The sequence below is a fragment of the Mesitornis unicolor genome, unplaced genomic scaffold, assembly GCF_000695765.1.
Source record: "Mesitornis unicolor isolate BGI_N332 unplaced genomic scaffold, ASM69576v1 scaffold20444, whole genome shotgun sequence".
In the NCBI taxonomy this organism is placed as follows: Eukaryota; Metazoa; Chordata; class Aves; order Mesitornithiformes; family Mesitornithidae; genus Mesitornis; species Mesitornis unicolor.
The window spans coordinates 31,903-51,337 of NW_010178375.1; the positions used below are offsets into that span (position 1 = coordinate 31,903).

The 19,435-nt window shown below is 34.6% G+C and overlaps 1 protein-coding gene across 1 annotated transcript in view; it reads left to right on the top strand.

The window, feature by feature from the left end:
* ELP4 (elongator acetyltransferase complex subunit 4) overlaps window positions 1–19,435 on the top strand; it is a gene marked incomplete at its 3' end in the record, with an annotated part of 67,149 nt that overhangs the window by 17,340 nt on the left and 30,374 nt on the right. Inside the window, exons 4-5 of the mRNA XM_010182437.1 lie at window positions 12,754–12,882; window positions 18,181–18,320. Of these exons, the coding sequence (XP_010180739.1) occupies window positions 12,754–12,882; window positions 18,181–18,320 (269 nt within the window). The remainder of the gene's footprint in view (window positions 1–12,753; window positions 12,883–18,180; window positions 18,321–19,435) is intronic.

The following is a 19,435-nucleotide window of genomic DNA, read 5'->3' on the forward strand; positions in this document are numbered from 1 at the left end:
GATTCATAAGAATGTGAATCATAAGATTCATAAGAAGTGCAGGAGTATTTACACTAGCCAGATTTGGGAATTAAATTTAGCTCACTAACTTCCCTCTATGGACTACAAAGTAAGATCCTCCCAAGGCCAAATCAGGCTAGGAGCCTATTTGTACTTTATTTTGATTATGGATGTAAACCAGACAGACCAACTGGCTTAGTTGAATGGTTTTAGTAAACCAAACTGTTTACAGTTTCCAGCTGCCTATCAGGAAGAGTAGTTAAGCTGCTTCCAATATATTGTGGTAGAAACAGTGTATAGTTTGTGTAGATTCTTATTGTCATTTCCTGTAGAAAAGAAAAATATCATTTCACATCTTTACACATACTTTTGATTCTGACTATCTTTTTTCTACTAGGAAACATGGTCAGCTTTGGATCAGGTCATATAGAAAGGTTCCTTTCAGACTTCAGTGAGTTCCTCATCAAAACTGATAGTTTGCATTATAAGGAAGTTATATAAGGGGAAAAGCCTGATCAACACTGCAAAAAAATGCTGAAGTGTGAGGATAATCTTACAAAATTTCATTAAATATTTGATGTCTTTCTAAGGCAGCTTTTTTCTAATATCAAAAGTAACATATAATTTACTGATTACTTCTGCATCAAGTGAAGTCTGGCTATTTCCTTAAGAGTATTCAGAGACTATTTCTGGAAAAGAATGATTACTTTTATTTTTTCCTACCTAATGATGGTAGATTCAATGCCTTATCTATTCAATATTATCTTCAGTATTAAAGAAAAAGTATATTCTTAATGAAATGATGTGATTGTGGTTATGAAAAATCTAATAAATTTTTATACTCTTGAACCTGAAGAGGGTTCATTTAGGGGGGAAATTTTGATCATTTGCTTGTGTGGTTTAGAATATAGTCTAAACAAATAGGTTACAATTTGTTTGTGAAGTATGAATTGTGTAATTCATGCTATATTTTAAAATAATATTTGGGTTTAGGTAACTGATTATCAAGTCAGTGACATTATTGTATGATTTTTCTCATAAAATGGAGTAGCTAGCATATGTCTTACTCTTCTTTCATTTCACATAATATTTTTCTTAGGTCTTGTTCTTTGTTTTCACGAGTTAATCAACAGACATCATTACATACATCTATCCTTTGTGTACCACTTTGAGTCTGTGGTCGGTTAGTTCAGTGTGACCTATTGAAGTGTCTTGCCTGATTTGGAGTAAGTTTTCCTTCTTGCTTTTCAGGAGCAGACACTAGGTAATAATACTGCAGTCCACTGTTGTGACTCCATAGTGGTGTTACTCTGAGAGACTATAAATGGATGGACAATATCACTACAGGAAAGTTGAGGAAAACATAATTTTTTCTTCTCTTTTTCCTCCATTTTTATCTTTTTATAACCAATAGTACTCTTGCCTATGCTTTTCTACTCTTACCTTGAGTATTCAGCACTCCCTTTGCTTAACAGACAAGGCACAGTAGAGTTGATTTCTCCGATTTGTATTGCTGTCTTGAAATTGCTTCAGTGAAGTAACCCTGTGATATGCTAGACTTCAATCTAGAAAATTACGTACTTTCACACTTGGAAAGCTTAGGCACCTCTTGAAATGCCAGTATGTGTTACCTAAAAACATTATTGCCTCACCTGGAAAAAGTTGATCTAAGACTGGCATTGGCCAAGGTCTCCAAATCACAGAGGTAGAGGGGTTTTCCCTGTAACTGTCCTGCTTGACTTTTAAAAGAGAGGACCTTCAGGTGCCTCAAGAAGTCCTCTCCTGACATAAAAATGTACTGTTTGGAATTTGGATGTCTCCACCAGGTCAGGATTTTAATATAACATATCTTGACTGTTGAATACCATTGCATTTTATTTAATGACATTAGTAATTAATTTATTTTCTGTATCTGGACTGTATTCTTTACTGGAAAGGCAACATAGATTTGCTACATATCAACCTGAATTATACATTTTAGGGATCAACTTTTTTTTTTTTTTACAAAATTCAGATATGGACTCTATATATTCTATAGCTAATGTTCTAATTAACTGGTATTTTACATAAAGGCATTTCCTTAACTGCCCTATGGCCATATTGTATGGTCAGTCTGTTTATACGTTCAGTTCTGTGCTGAGATGCCATAATTGTCCTATTCTAATTTTATGATGTGATTGGAAGTTTCTTGAACCTATAACCAAGACAAATATTGCTGGTAGTAGGAAGGGGAAAAGACATTCTTATAGACCATAATTATCTTGAAATTGTGTATAACTAAAAGACAAGCAGAGGATAAAAAGCCCTGATCAGCTGCCTAAGATATATTATATTACCACCCACCAATTTATCCATCATCCTTTGAAAACATATTCATGCCTTTTGTAGTCAAAGCTCCTTCAGGAAATTAGCATTAAGACGTATTGCTGAAAAATTATACACCTCTGGTAAAACCTACAGTACTATATACATGCTGGTTTTTAGAAAGTATTTTAAACATTCAAGAGCATTTCTGTTCAGTCTATTCTTTAACAAAAGGCAACTTTTTACTATAAGGGTATAACAACTGGGAATAGCGTACAGTGTAAGAAATAGTATGGTATACTTCTGTGATCATAAAATAAATCTTATTGCATTGCTACATTGAAAACTAATTTAATCATAAAATGACTGAAGGAAACATTGTATCTTAACATTCCATTTTCAGTACCATTCCTTATTAAGTTTAGACTACAGATTATGGAAGACTGTTGTGTGCTCAAGCTTAAAAACAAAGAAAAACTAATAAAATAGATGAGTTTTTTCCCTTGTATCTGTTTTCTTAACGTCACTGTTTTTAGTGGCTATATTTTTTTTTATAATTCAGCACTCTAAAGTTAATGCCAGCTATTTGGAAGTTGCATATAGTGTATGTGTTTGAGAATGGAACATACAATTTTGAGTACATGGTTATATTTATTAAAGAGTAAATACTAAGTTAAACACTGTTATGCATTTTGTTAGAAGCAGCAATCAGAGGCATAGAATCTTGACCATCACTGTAGCCAAAATTAGAACAGGCTTACATCCACTTCAAGTTAGGCTGGGTACCAAACTGACTTCTGGAAGCCATAAAAATACAGTGACTATATAACAGCTTGGTTCTTTGTGCCTGTGCTACTTGCTAGTGCCAAGTTATTATTCCAGTCTTAAAAATAAATAAATAAATAAATAAATAAATAAATCTGTATCTGTCATGGCTACGTTTCTATATTTTTCACTTTTCCTACTGCAGATCTGGCACTAAAATTCTAGAACTGCCTAAACTGCCTGTATAAGAATTTACTTGCGTTTTTTCCTGAGTAATTATTTTATCTAGACATTGGTAAGGAACTGATTCTCAGAAGTTTTAGTGAAGAAAAAAAATAAGGGTTATATTTTCCAGTTATGAGCTCATGTTGACAATAAAGTGCTCTCTGTTAAGTTGCTTTTACCACAGAGTCTGTGCAAAATTTGTCTCAAAGGGAAGACTTACTGGTCAATATACGTGCTGGGAAAAAAAACAGCATCCCCTGTAGCCCAACAATTTTTCTGTGGGATCCTGACCAATGTTACCTCAATGACAATTGCATGGGAAACCTGAAAGCATGAGATGGAAAAGTGGGAGGTCCAGAACTGCTTTCTAGAGCTGCATCTCTTCACCTCCTGTGGGAAAGTTGAAGAACACTTTGTGCGATTTCTGCGTTTTTATGGACTTTCTGTATTCAGACTGGAATTTTATGACAGGATACTTCTGGACTGTTGAGATTGCCTTTTGGAGGTTCTTTTACAAGAAAAGAGAATAAAGAGCACATCTTTCAAGAAAAAGAATTACTTAGATATAGTCTATGAGCCTGCTGCTAATGGTGGGGATGCTTTTCCTACCTCTGCTATAGAGGATAGCCTTCTTAGAGGGATATGCATTCCCCAGAATTCTACTCCCAATCAAGTCCTTTGAGGCTTACCATACTAAGGCATGACGTGGTATTTACCTTGTACATCTGGTGTCCTTGTACTTCCAAGTTTGAAAATGAACAATGTGCAAGCAGTTTACTTTCTGGAGAACTGCACAGAAGACTCTCTTGAGTAGTAAAGCCCTTAGTGTGCCCATGTATCAGATACACACCTTCACTTTGCTGGACATATCCTGAAGTCAGGTCAGTCAGGAGAAGCCGCATTAGTGGTCTAGGGAGCTACAGTGACAGGGAAAAATGCAGTGTGACGTAGTGAGGAAGCTGGGAGGTGCAAGTAGAGAAGTATAATGGTTTATTAAAAAACAATAGACACAAGATTAAAAAACCTTCAGGAACAAGTTTTTTTTTTAAAAAAAATTATTCTGCCAAGCTGAAAAGATCTCTAGAATTAAAGTGAAAGTATGTTTTAAATATGGCATTTTGCTTAAGTACTTCATTTGGAAAAGATTGAAAAAATTTCACCTCCAACAAGCTGGTTATATTGAGTGGACCTGAGGAACCCAAAGTGCACACTTACTCTTTTCCCACCGAAAATATGAATGCAGAAAGAATCTAGCAAAATGTGCTTTTGTTATTTCCAGGTTATTTAAAAGAACGACAGTAAACGACTTGCAGAGCTTCAGTGTTGTATTACTGTGTATGCAAACAACCTCTTGGAAGAAAGCATTGCTGTCTACATGGACTTCTTTACTCCAGCAAAGGAAATTCAACAACGACACTTACATTTTCCCTTCATGGATATGGCTCTCAAACATTGCTTTGTCAAAAAGAAGAATGCAGACCTGGCAGAAATTATCAGGCTTGTGAGCGGGGCTTTCCAAGCTTCCATTTTCAAAAAGCACTATTCTAACTCCTTCCTGTCTCTTCATTATCTGGTGGTGTGAAAGCTGTATATGAATGCAAGAGCTATTTTTTTCATATTTCTAGATGCTGCATAAAAAAAGAAGAAATTAAATTATTGAAAGATAAAAATATATGTGCAAGCAGGCCTACATTCCTATTACCCTTTTTTCCCAATCGTATTTTCAAAATACATGAGCTTGTTACAGTGATTCAGCTGCTGCATGCCGTTAAATGTTATTACGGAATACACGTAAATCCAATTACAGTTACAGCACTAGAGAACTTCCCTACCATCTTTCATCTCTCTTTCTGAATTAAAGATAGCCTCATGGCACAAAAGCTAGGGCTGAAGCTAACCATGGCAGCTGTCTCAGAGTTTGGAAGTTCCTTTGAAAACCATTTCTTTTTTATAGAGCTCTTAGTCACCTGTTGACTTTTCTTACTTGCATGTTGAGTAAATGGAATACCTATTTTACATTTTTCTGTATTAAAATGCAAGTATTTTAAGTATATTGTAATATAATTTTTCTGTGTTGTAAAACTGTTTTAGAAGCTTGACAGAGAAGTTGTATCAGTGTGAAAGAATGCTGGAAAAAAATAATCGCTTCTGTTTAAAAAGAATGAAATCCTTTTAAGCAGTACCCACGCTGGGAACTCTCTAAAGTTTAAAGCTTAGGCTTTGTCAAAAGTTCAGACCAATCTAATAAAAAGATTTTCCAGAACCAGAGGAAATAAATGTTTGGCCTAAATTTCAGGTTTCCTGTCTTATCAATCCCTGGCCGTTTATTAGGATATTTTCTCTTATGATCCTAGTTATGAAGTCATGGTTGTTTTTAAACACAGATCTTACTTAGCCTGTTAAATGTAACTTGAAAAGAGTAGCTTTAAAATAACTAATGTTGAAGCTTCAGTGTTCTCAAATCACTTTTTCACAACTCTAGTTGGTAAATTTGTAGAATTGATTTGTTCAGTCAGTGAACTATTGCTTAGGGTGCTCATCTCTAAGGTTGTTAATGAATAATATTATTAAATCTGTTTTGGCCAGTGCATTATGTACTGCAGCGTAGTTTACAGAATTTTAGACAAGGGCACTCTCATTTATATTTAGTTTCTTCACATTACTTTTTTTAGTATGTCATTCTCTTTTTCATTGTATTTATCTTTTAATTACTTAAGCATCATGAACTGATTCAGAAAAAGATGAAATAAAAAAGCCTGTCATCTAATCTTCTCCTATGCATTCCTGGATTTCAGTGTTGTGAAATGGAGCCAGAGTGTATGGAAGTTATAGCAAAGAGTTCTATGACTTGTCTGTAGGGTTTACTTCTGTGTATGTGAAGCACAGAATTTATTCTCATGGATTAAAAAAACACCCCTTAGAGTACTTTCAGTTAACCTTTTTTATTTCATAAAACAGGAATATTACTTCCCTTTTCTCTCCACACAATTCTCATTTATCCTGGCTTGACAACCATTTTGTCCTTTTGAATGTCAAAGAAAAATTTCCGTAGAACAGCCTTACCTGGAGATGGAAATAAATTGTGGTACAAGGGCCACTGAAAGGAGAAAAATTCTGTGTCCAGCCATTTGTGTTCTTTAACAATGGACCTTGTCTTCACAAGTGTTTACAATCAAAATAGAATCCTCCCCCCTTTTGGGAGCAGGGCCCTTTAAACTGACATTTATATAATACATTATTGAAAAGAAAATATTTACCCTTCCTGACTTACCATCTGGTATCCTTTAAATACTAAAAATTAACATAATGAAAAAGAGCCTTAAATTCATGTGAGTTTAAACTATTTAAATATTGTTGCAATTAGAGATCAACAGTGAATCGTACTCCATTTAATGTTTTTTTATGTCACGTTTCATAAATCATACCTGTGATGATATTGCATTGCAAAATAGTTGCAATAACTATTTTATCAATAAACAACGTGTTCATTGATACGTAAATAGATAATGTTTTAAATTCTTAAGTAGTATTAATTATACAGTTATTGAAACTCATAAGGATCAAAGGATTTTGTATAAGAGGGATTTCACATACAGCTTGGATTATGTTGCTAAATAATAGCACAGTAGTACTTCTTTAGCATTGTAAAATAGCTTAGAGAGGAGTATGATGCCTATAGTTGGTGTAATGCATTGGTAATTAAGAGGGTGTGAGGTTAAGCTTCATTAACTGCTGTGGGATTGTATCTTGGATTTTATTATCCCCTAGAGAACATAAGAAGTGAGAGAGGTCAAACTGTCAGAATCTGATTTTGCTTCATGCATCTGCCAAAATAGGGCAAGCAAAGTAATGTGGCAGCAAACACAGAAGGACCGGGATTGCTGGCAGATACGGGTTGTACATTGTTTTATTACAAATATAAAAGATTTATTAGTGAAATAGATTATTTCATGTTTGCAATAAAACCTTATGAGCTTGGTTTATAGGAAACAAAACTATTTTAATGGCATTATCATTTAGTGTTACTGCTTTGGAGAACTTATTTTTTAAATTTATTTTTTATTTTAAAACATAGCAACAAACTTTTTTTTTTCCCTTCCTACTGCATCACACTGTAGTCACAGACAAATGCCCCAACCAAACCACACTTAATAACTTTAGCACTTGTCTGCCTTTCTGTGTATTCATGCTGCATAGCAAAGGCTTGTATTTTAGTTGACCCCAAGAAATGCTGTATCTTTTCTTTTTTTTTTTCTTTTTTTTTAACTAATGCACTGCTACACGCTTTGGTTTTTTATATACCTTATGAGAGATTTGTCTTTTTTTAGCCTGGGAGAATGTAACAGTTCTCAGGAGCTGACACGCTGATGCCACAAAATTGTCAGTCCCAAAGCTTTTTTCAAAGCTCTATGATGTGGGAGCTGAGATATTTTTAAGCAGAAATGCATTAAACAGAGATATTACGGGCTGATAAATCAACTGTCCTTTTCTTAGTCTTTCATTTAAATAACAAATACTTTTATTTCCAAATTCTGGGTGAAATTTTGGAAGTAACTTTTAAACATTTTAATAATCTTGTATTCTCCTGAAATTCTGATTCTAAGAATATAAATTTGTTTAATCCTAAATAGGCTCACTATCCCAAATATTTTTTTAAATTCTGATAATTTCAGTATAATTTAAGTGCTTTTTTATATATGTTAGAGAACTACAGTTCCCAAACATAAAAAATGATTTAATAAAACTGGAAACTAGCATCTTTGTTTCTCAATTTGTAATGAATTTGGGAGAAAGAGAGTTGTGCTAAAGCCCTGCTCCTGAATCGCTCACACAGATATTTTGAGGAAAAGCCCAGGTTTAGCTATCATTAAATGTCACTCACAGAAACCATGCCCTCCACAACTCCCCGTATGTGTTCTGCTGTAAAATTTTCAGTTCAATTTCTGTATGGCTGTGCCAGAAGAAGGCTGTGTTCTGCAGTTATTTTGGCTGCGGGGCTGCTTCATCCTTTCTGTAACTCACTTATTTTTCCTTCCTTTTTTAAGATCAATCTGAGAACTGATGAGTGCTTTGTAATTCATGGACAGTAATGAAACCTTTCATGACACTGAAGAGTTGTGAAGTATATATCCAACTAGCCAGCCTTTATCTTTATGAATATACCTGTGTTATGATAACTGGAGACTTTTTCTCACTTATGTGCTCTGTTTTACTTGGGCATGGTCAGGAAAAAGCTATTTCTTTGAAACAAAAAATAGCATTTAATTTGCAGTGTCAGAAGAGGGGAAAGCCTTTTATTCCATTTCTAGTTATCATGAAGATAAAAAGAAGATATGAAAATATGAAGAAACGTTTGGATCATTTAAATTTCAGTATTTTCAATATTGTCTGTAATGCAGGTTTATATAACTGTTCTGTGTCTGTAATTCTCCCCAGTCCCAAGTCTACTATGATTTTTAAGCTCGCTCTCTTTCCAAATGTGCTTACACAAAGACCTAGTTAAGAGATTTTTGAAAATGATGGGCTGGGATATATGAATCAGTGCATCCTAAGGAGAAACAACATTAGTGATCACCTATGTATTCCATTTAGTCTTTTAGCAGGCTAATGAACACTTGCATGTTGGCTTCTAGTGAATGTAGACGTACCTTTGAACAACAGCCACATGTTTTTCTCTCTTCCATACTCTCTAGTGTAAATGAGAGGAAAACAAGGGTAAGAAGAAGCTGAGGTGATAGTGATAAAGCTACGATGCAAATCTGGAGGTAGACAATCTTTACTCATTCTATTCATTAATCTTCATCTAAAATGTGTTCCAATTACAGATATACTCAGACCACGGATTCCATAGGATTGGAATTTTTTTTCCTATTTGTGCTTAAGTACAACATCTTGGACTGTATTTAACCAAGCTGATATAGCAGCTGGAGCTAAAGCAATTGGTTTTCAACATATGCAGACTGCCTTTTCCAGCTGAATTATGTTTGACGCCTGCTAAGAGGCTTTAAAGTTGATAGCCACTACATGCTAGAATATGATTCAGGATATGTTTGCATTAGAGCAAAGTGTTTGTTGGGATAGAAAATTATATGGCTGAGATACCTGGCAGCCCCAGAAATGTCTTGAGTCTCAGTGCATCATGTGAACATTTTTCTTCCATAGGGACAAGAACATGGTACATCTAAGAAACATGTTCTTCACTTAAGTGTGGTAGTTATTAGGTACATGCATTTTGGAAAAGCCACTGAGGAAATAAGCGTTGCTCTTGGTATGAGAGAGTTCTCCAAGTGCTTCTGGTTCCTTCTGTGGGGCAGCAAGGGACAAGACAGCACAAAACAGACCTAAGCTGATGCATATGCTGACTGCCATGGTACTGAGCCATGGGTTTTCTCATGTTGCTTTGTGTGAATTTAGTCGTGTTTAAACCATCATTTTACAATGTTAGAAGTTTTTTATTATGTCAGAATAAAATCTCTTTATTATGTTAGAAGTTAAAAGTAAACTGTATTGGCAAAAAAAGGGCATTTCAGATAGATAGGTTTTCATCTCTGGCAGCCAAAATCTTTATCAACTTCAGATGAAATCATTTTTCCTTGATTTCTTAATCTGCTTCATTCTTAGCAACAGTTAAGGCATACCACAGTGCCTAATTGGGTTGCACTGATAGTGTGCCCGTCTCTCTTTTGGACTGAGCTTCTTGGGTCACAGGATCATATTGGTAATGTCTCCCTGCCATAGTGTGCCCTGTAAGGTCTTGTTCTGCATTTGAACTGCCAGGCAGGAACTTTTCTCAGTGTTACATGAGGGTATTGGAGTAGCTTGGACTTTTATCAGTAATACTTGGAAAACCTCTCACCCCTTATTGTCTTGACCTTAGGCAGGATTTCATTATGACTTCCAAACTGTAGCTGGCACTTTTTTTCAGAAAAACAGGTCACCCACAGCTACAAAAAGTTGCCGGTAGTAACTGGAAGCCAGTTAATCTTAGTGAATGAAAGGAAGAGATATCTGGAAATGCTGTTTTGGCCTACAGAATTATTCCTTTACAGAACTCACTTTTTAAATGAGGGCTGATTTTGTTTTTTCAATCGAGCAATTTATTTAATTGAGCAATATTTTGAGATGATCACATATCAGCAGCTCTTCACTGAAAAATACTTTTTTACCTTAGCCAGCATAGATCTGTGAATAAATGTATTAGGAAATTAAATCTGCATGATAGTTTACCTGTTCAGAAATTTGTTTGCAAAATATGACCTTAATTGGAAAATAAGATTAATTAACTCTTTATTGTGGATATCTCAGTTATAAAATTAGAAAATCAAAATAATGTCTTTCTTCTTTTTTATATAGTGCTTTTAGAAGTAAATACACATAATTTGTATCTGCATGTATGTGAAATGCATTGGTGTGCTTGTCAGCTCATATTTATATTTATACTTTCTCAGAACCTTTCAGGATAACGTTCTGTTTTCATTTTCTCTTATCCGTCAGAAGTCTTTGTGGTTTCAAAGTTTCCCAGCTTTCTTTCTAGGTAGATATAAGGAAACTTGGACAAAAGTAAATTTCTTTTTACCGTAACATCTGTTACAAATCTGTAATATTAGTTAAGGCTGTAAATACTAACTTAAAATTATAATCTTAGTGCAGCTATCTTACCCATAAAGCTTAATTTTTACAACCACGGTAATATGAGTTTAGTGTATACAAGTGTATCTTTTAAACAAGCTGTAAGAAATCTGAAAATTTCACTCTGTACGTAACTGTTCTCATGAAAAGCCTTTACCAGGGTTTTGCAGTTCATTTGCAAACAGAAAGTAAATAGAATAAAACTATTTGCCTAAAGACGAGGCTTACATCTTCTGTTTAGCTGCTGAAAAACATAGGTGCAGTTGTTCTATTTCTGCAACTTTATTGAAGTAACTACCTAAAAGTTTTCATAGCTTCCATTACCTTTTGTCTTCCATTACCTTTTGTTGTGCAGACCAACCACTGAGAGAGAGGCAGAAACAACTGTTCTGAAATTGGAAGCATTTGTTCTCAAGTTTGTCAATAATTGTAGCTATTATGTTAAATTACACTAAAGAAACAAGTAAGATGTTCATAAGATGACATATTGAACTATGTACAGGTTTTCTCTTCTGTATTCTTTAATACTTAAGTAGTATAATGCTAAACCCAAAATGGATTCACTTAAACTTTCATTGTCTTCCTTCTACATGTGTCCATTTGTACCAAGTCTACCTACATAAAACCATGCATGTCACATAGGTGTTTATTGTCAGAATCAGCTCTGCCTACATTCAGTGTTTCACGTGTATCCCATACTTAGATCAAGATGATGCTTCTAAAGTTTTTAAATTAGGGTTTTTGTATAACTTCATACCTAATACCTTGTAACAGAGGTACTGGCTAGCTCTATATATTTTTAACCCTTGAGACCACATCTCAGTCCTGTGTCAAGAGTCTTTGCTTAATGAAAACTTAGATCAAGATGTATTTGAAAATTTTCTTAAGCAGATAAAGAGCTCCTTTGTCCTCCAGCTTACACAGATGAGTGATAAAGTTGGGTCAGAAAATTTGGTTGCACTTCATTCCTCTAGTAGGTGTAGAAACCCAATTCATAAATTTGAATTATGTGCTAGATATCCACCCACCGCTGTTTACTTTTTACAAAGGTAGAAAGTAGAAAATTTTTAATAAAACATTTTTCCAAATCTAGGTCCAAGTCAAAGCTGCAGTTCTGTCCTCTTAGAACAGTTAAATCCACCTGGGTGCAATGTGGTTTTGTTTTTGGTTTTGTTTTTGTTTTAAAAATAGCCAGAAATGTTTGCATTCGAAACTTAGAAAAATTCAAAGTTTAAATATTTGCCCCTTCCTTTTACTCCTTTGTTTGTGCTCATGAGACATCCATCATTAGTAGATATCATGCCTAATGGTTAGCAGAAGAGAAAATTCAAACCATCCTGTTGCAGTTGTTTTCAGCTTGTGTCTGTAGGCTATTGCTGTCTGTTGAATACTTTTGAAAGATTCACAGAAGTTAATGAAAAAAAGTGATCTTATTGTAAAACAGGCTTCACTATGCAGGGAACTTATGTATTCTCAGAAATAGAATAGTTTAGGAGATGAACTTTAAAGAAAGAGTAAAACAAAAAAAAGTAGTATGGATGCTGCTCAAGATCGTTGTTTGTGTAGAGTATACAATGTGATATTTCCGTTCTGCATTCTCTTATATTGGTATAATTAATTTTTCCCATAATCATTACATGGGGTTTTTCACACAATATTAATAGAAGTCAGTCTTTCAGAACAGTTATTTTAATGAAGTTGTATTACAAGTTTTACAACTCTCCATTATATTAAGATAACCGTGTTAGCTAAAATTTGTGGTTGGAGATAAAAATCTGAACTGCCATTTCTGCTGTGGGTAGCTGACATTCTTTTGCTCTCCACCTGTAGGTACTTCCAACCCCTTTGCTTGATGATACCTACAGAAGTAAATCAGAAGAAACAACAGGTTTTAAGTCTGAAGATTTTCAGGATTCTATGAAAATAGCATGGCGCTACCAAAATTTGCCGAAAATAGAGGTAATCAGTGCTTCATATTTTTTTCCTCTTGCAGTCAAAATGAATTTGCAGAGCAAGTGCTTTTCAGTAGAATCTAGACAACGGAACTGCTACTGGATAGTGTTACTGGATTGCCTTCTGAGGGTAGATTATCATACAATACTGTGGTTTTTTATTACTAGAGATACAGAGAGAAAGGGAATTTGAGAGTTTGCAGTAGTTGTAAAACTTAATACAGACAATAATAATTTAGAAGTAAAAAACATTAAAGTTCCATGGGATTTTTCAGTGAATACTATTAAATTGAGACAGTTTTTTATGAAAGTCTGAATAATTTGGTCACTTACAAACTTTGCCCAAATTCAGTTGTACACAAATTACTTAAGTAGGTTTAATCAACAGTACTTACTAGATCTCTGTAGTGAAAGTACTGTGTGAAGCAAGCTGTTAACCTGCTTACCCATGTGCGTAACAACTAAAGTAAGCACTTGAGATTATATCAGCTACACTGTCACTAGAAACTAAGCACTGTGCAGGGAGAATATGAGAAACAAGCCCAATGGTCAATCTTTCAGAGTTTACACTTGTAAATGTTTTGTGAATAATATATCTCCTGTGGCCGGTGATTTTCTTGTTGAATCCAGTGGCACAATCAACCTTTAATAAAATTACAGCATTTTTGACTCTCCAGAACAAAAAACTTGTTTTGTCTATACATTTTAGTCTACATTTAGAAATTCTGGTTTAGATGTAGTCATAACTGCTTAGTAAGTTCAGTCGTATTCTTAAAAAACATAATTGGAATGTGACAAAATGATCTTACGAGGCTTGGCATGTTTGGTTTTGTGTGAAATTGCACAGACATGGCTATATAGTTGTGTCAGAAAAGACTTATATATGGTGACATGCCAAATCAAACAGCCTCCAGGGTAATCGTAAAATCTCATCAATTTTATTATTGTGGAGCTTGCTGTGCCACTCTGAACCATCCCCAAAATAATTTCTGTTTTAAAATCTAGTGGAATTCCTTGTACATTGATATGGAAACAATTGCATGTTGGTAACAAATAGCATTCTCATGTTGTAACAAAACAGGAAAAACATACGAATAATCCAGTTAGGTGTGCACTCATCTTCTGTACCTTCATAGAAGTAATCTCTTCTTCCACTAACACAATATTTCTCTGCAACACATCATGTGCTTGTCCTCTGTTATTGAAATTTGATTATGCAAGATAGAATAAGATGGTCAATCTTTTGTGGGGTGTTTCCCATGTTATAATTCCTGCTTTCTGACTTGGATGCTGATCATTTTGAATAGTTGAGGTACGATAATTTAATTTTAAAATTTATTTAAAGAAATACAACTCACAAATAAATATCTAATTCTTAAGCTAACTATACCTAAAATTCCTCAGGATATTTTAACTAGTGACAAATAATTTTAAAATTTATATTTTTCAGTATTTTATAATGCATTTATCGTAAGATATTGGTGCTGTGCTAAATTAATTTGATTGGTGAATATACTCCATTGAGGAAAAATCTGATGTTGCCTTGCAGCACTTTGATTTTTTAATACACTTAGTACTGTCATTTAACAACTTCGTTTGCGATTTAGTCTTTAAATTTTCTTCTGGCAGAAAAAAATAACATTGAATAAAATTTCAAGACGTATTTTCCAAACTGATTGAACAAATAAACTAGTACATTTTCAAAAACTACTGCCAAATAGTTTCAAGTATGAAGGAGAGAAAATAGGTTTGCTTTTAACTAGAACTCTAGTCATGTTAGCAGAAAACTTTTCCATCTGGCTTTACATGAAGTAAGAATACTGAGTAAAAGCTGTCTTTGTGGTATTTTTATGCCTAATTTGGTTCTTATTCCTAAGAAAAGAGATATTCATTAATAGTTCAGATTTGCCTTCCCATTTATTAGGCCTCATATACATTAGCTAAGTAACTAATTTTTGTTCTTATGCATGGTATTTATATTAGTACTCTTCATAACAAACACAGTCTCTCTTTACATATTGCACATACCTTGTACATCAGCAAAAGACAGATGTTTTATAAAGAAATCTGTCAGTCTAAGAGGTCATATTGTGCTGGATGTGCCTTTGCCAGTTTGTTGCTTTCATATGTATTAGAGGTTAATTTCATCTAAACTTTTGAGTATATGGATAGCCTATTTTGCAATGCAAGACACTGCAGAGTTTTTTCAGGTTGGTTTTTTTTTTGAATGAACTGCTTATGTTCTTGGGGCAATATATAAACTGTCACAGCATGAAATCAATTTTCTGCCTTGATTCATCCTAAATCTGAGATTTCTAGCACATTAGTGTTGCAATTAGAAACATTAACAGCAGACGGTAGCATAAAAGCACGCTCTGCTCACTGACAATTTAGTGTATTTCTCCATGTGCAAAATAGGAATCCAGGAAAGAACAGGCTTGAGCCTCCAATCCACTAATAAATTTATCAGATCAAACTGAAGAGGAATGGCAAGTCTCTACTTTGCACTCTCCATGGTCATTCTGCTAAGGCAGATTATTCATGCTTACTTGATTCAGGTAGGCTTTTTGCAAGCTTCCCTGCTAAGCCTGGGAATGCAGTACATTGAGGCCTATTCATAGGCTTCTGACATAGACCGAGCTTTTATTGCATGGTGTTTTATTATAGCCAAATCCTAGTCTCCACCCAGTTTGTAGGCACTGTGCTTATTCTTTTGAATCAAGAGAGGTTATCACCTACCTTAATCCATGCAGCAGGGTGGATTAAGGACACCAATGTGCCTCAGGATTCTCAAAGAGGATCCTGGAAACTTCTTGTTTCTTCTTTTTTGCTGTCTTGACTAAACTCTATTGGGCCTCAGTAAGGATTTGCATCTGAAATGGGCAACCTGGAGCTTTTCTCAATGAAGACATCAGATCAAAGTTCAGTTAGTCAAGGCCTTTCTAAAACATTAAGGGGGCTTGGAAGTACACAATAAAAAGATGAGCTCTGGCAGAGATTGCAGTAAAAACATTCTGATCTGTAATCCGGATAAAGAATAGATTATAGGCCAAAGAACAGCCCCTGTTTAAATTGCTTTCAGAATCCGCATTTTAAATAAAGTTACATTTTACATTAAAAAACTTAGATTTTTATAGATTGTTATGTTTTGTTGGACTTCTTTAAAAATCAGGTGCTGATAAATAAATTGGAACATTGATTTAGAGAATGTGTTTTTCTGTCAGTTTTGAGTAAAACTGATCTGACTCTTATGACTAGATATACATGAGCAATTTTGTGGGTTCTTTAAAAATAAAAAAATATTATTTATTTTAATGAAAAGTTTGGGTTTAGTTTGGTTGTTCTGTTGCTTTTGTAAGAAAGATATTGTATTACTGTTACTATTTATATTCTGTGATAACTGACCAGGCCTAACATCCATTAATCAAATAATTTCCAAATATTTACTCTAAATTAAATTATTCTATTAACAGTTTAATATATTTTTGGTAAGCTGAAGCATGAAATAGAATTGTGGAAATACATAGCATAATTGCTTTCAAAAAGCTAACTATAAATAGATGGCCATGTCTGGCACATCTGTATTCTTTCTTTTTACTCTTACAGTACGTATTTTGTTAGCAAGGCCAAGGTTTATGAAAACCATAAGTTCTCTAATAATTGGAGTTGGAACTAAATAATTAGTTGCTCAACACACAAAAAAATATTGGCATCCTGTTACTGTAATAATTCAGTACACCTGTTGTCATTCCTGTGTACAGCAAGAATAACAGATGTTGAAATTGGAGCAGAAGTTGTTCCAAAGAATTTCCATTGCGTGCACACACCACCTAGCTCTAAAGGGTGCTTTTCTTCTGCTAAAAAGGAAAATCCTTTTATAGAATATCCAAGTTGTTACAGAACCTACTGAGAAACTTGAAATTATTGGGGCCATTTCTGTTCACTTTTCAAAAGTAATTCCATGCTTTTAAGTACAAACAAAATAGCATTGCATTTTACCTACCAATCCAAACTTCTCTTCAGAGCAAACTTTAAAAGGCATTTTGTCCTGCAGTGTGAATGTGTCTGCAACATTTCCCTTTCGGCTCTTAGCTTTTCTGTCTCACCTGTTCTTTTTCACAGCTGTTGAGATATTTCATTTTATTGTAATACTTTATCATTTAATATGTGAGGTGGCTCTTGGCTCTTATGGGGGATTCAGCTTTGCAGTAGGTCTTGGAGCTGGGAGATAGAAAAATGGTTTTAAAATATTTTTGCACATTCCTGCGTTGTGCAATGCACAGTTCAAATGCACTAAACTGCTGCTAGAAGTCTAGGATCCAACAGCTTTCTCACTCCAGGCATCTTACCAGTGAGAATTATTGTGGTTTTGATTGATACTTGTATTATGAAACTTGTTTGGTTATTCTAGATGTCCTTTCTCTTTCCTCAAAAGAGTTAGAACAGCTGACGAGAGATTATCTGATCAGGAACACAGTCATGTTTGTGCCATAACCTAAAGATCAATTTGAATATTGCTGTGGTAATCTGTTACTCCTGTATAGTGTGTACATTAAAAAATACTGTGTAACAGTCTACATTTGTGCCATGTGTTTTACTTCTCTGGAAGAAACTAATTTGTGTTAACGCTAACTGTGTAATTCCCGCTATGGCGTATCTTGAATTGAGGGACTTATAATGTTTTATATACCCAAAATTGAGAGCTGATAAAAAAGTATCTTCATTATAGTAAATCGTGGTTATTGTGTGTAATGTCTATGTAATGCGCAAACTGCTGGTTATTCGAAATTCAAGAAAATAAAAGTGGTTTTTACTATTTCCTCTTTTTACAATTTTCTATTAAAATCAGATCTATGAAAATGCAATGGTATTCTTACTGATCATAAATAAACAAAGTGAAACATTTTCAAAGTCAGCTGAAAATGTTTCTGTACCACCATGTAATTCCCAGATACTGAAAAATCAAAGATGTGGAACACATCATGGTTGGCACATTTCCTACATCTGGCCTTTTGAAATTTGTGATCATACATCTACAGCATGCAAAAATACATTCTTTTAAGTGTCTGACTGCACTTTGGTGATGCAACTTGGAAGAATAAATGTTGAATTTTGTGTGACAACTTCTCATTATAAGATGTCAACAGGGGAACTGAAAGTTAGTAATAAATGTTACATTGTTGTTCCACTTGAAACTTATGCTGAATGGGAAAAAAAACCACAGAAGTATATTGCTGGTTAATTATTTTCTTTTGACAGATAATAATTTAATAGGTTGTTGTAATTAGCATTGTTGTTTCCACAGGCCAGCCCAACAACATCTACAAAGTTTGGCCATTATTACGATGTTTCTAAAACAATGTCTCCAGAACTGTTTCAGTCCGTAAAATGGCACAGTTTTTACCTTCCTGAAGAATCATCTTTACCAATTGAAATGAAAACATGGTAAGTTGTAATACTATGTGCTTCTGTTGTGTGTTCAAATATTGGCTGCGTATTAGCACTAAAGAATATTTTTGCATCTACACTTGCTGTGAAAAATCTTGTAGCCATGGAAGGCTCACAAGCAGTTCAGCCGTGGTTCCCGTGTCAGTGCTGCACGCCATGGCTGGCAGCAAAGATGCTGTGGCACAGAGACAGCTCTGTATCCTGACTCCTCAGCTGTGGGAGGAAGCGAGTTGGCAGGGACAATTAAGGCAGACATTACTAGGACAGCCTAGGACACAGCTGCATGTTCAGTCCAGCCCTACTGACAGCTGAGTGTGGGGACTGCAGAAAACTGTTACTATCTGTCTGTGAACTACTCCCTGAGCACTATGCCCCATCAGCTTTCGGAGATGTGTGTGTCAGGTGGCTATCAGTCTTAGGAAGATATCCCATACAGTATTTAAGGCTAAGAAGACAGGCCACCCATGACCTACATAACTTAGAATGCTATATCAGATTAGTTTATTATGTGACTTTTACTTCTTACATCCTACAGCTTCACCTAAGGAAAATACAAAATACTGTGAATAGAATTACAATCACTAATTATGTCTTACACAACACCCCTAATTCCAGAGAAAATCATAAACTCTTCTCTGAATGAATAACTTATTATAGTTTATGTCTATCAGTAATGAATTAAGGAAGACCAAGAGAAAATGAGTGACAGTAGCAAAGACTCACATTAACCTGTAGCGCACACGTCCATTGTATCTTTCTTGGAGACATTTCAAGTCAAGTCAAACATCAAATACAGGCTACCAATCTCTTTGTTCAGCCCAGTCACTTAATTAATATAATACCTAGTTTTATGGATCCCAGTGTACAGGGCCAACCCCTGGAAGTAATAGTACGATATGCTTTATTATGATTGATTTTCATTACAGTACACTCAAATATAAAAACTGAGATCTATGAAAAATGTGCAGCACAAAGCGCCTTTCTCAGAGCTGTAGAAAAGAAAAAGCCAAGTCTCTTTGTAGTTTGTTTCTGTGTTACATGAGCAAACGTCACTGGTTTGTAAAGTATGTTCTTGTGATGTTGTAAAAAAAAATATGCTTCCAGAAGAAAGC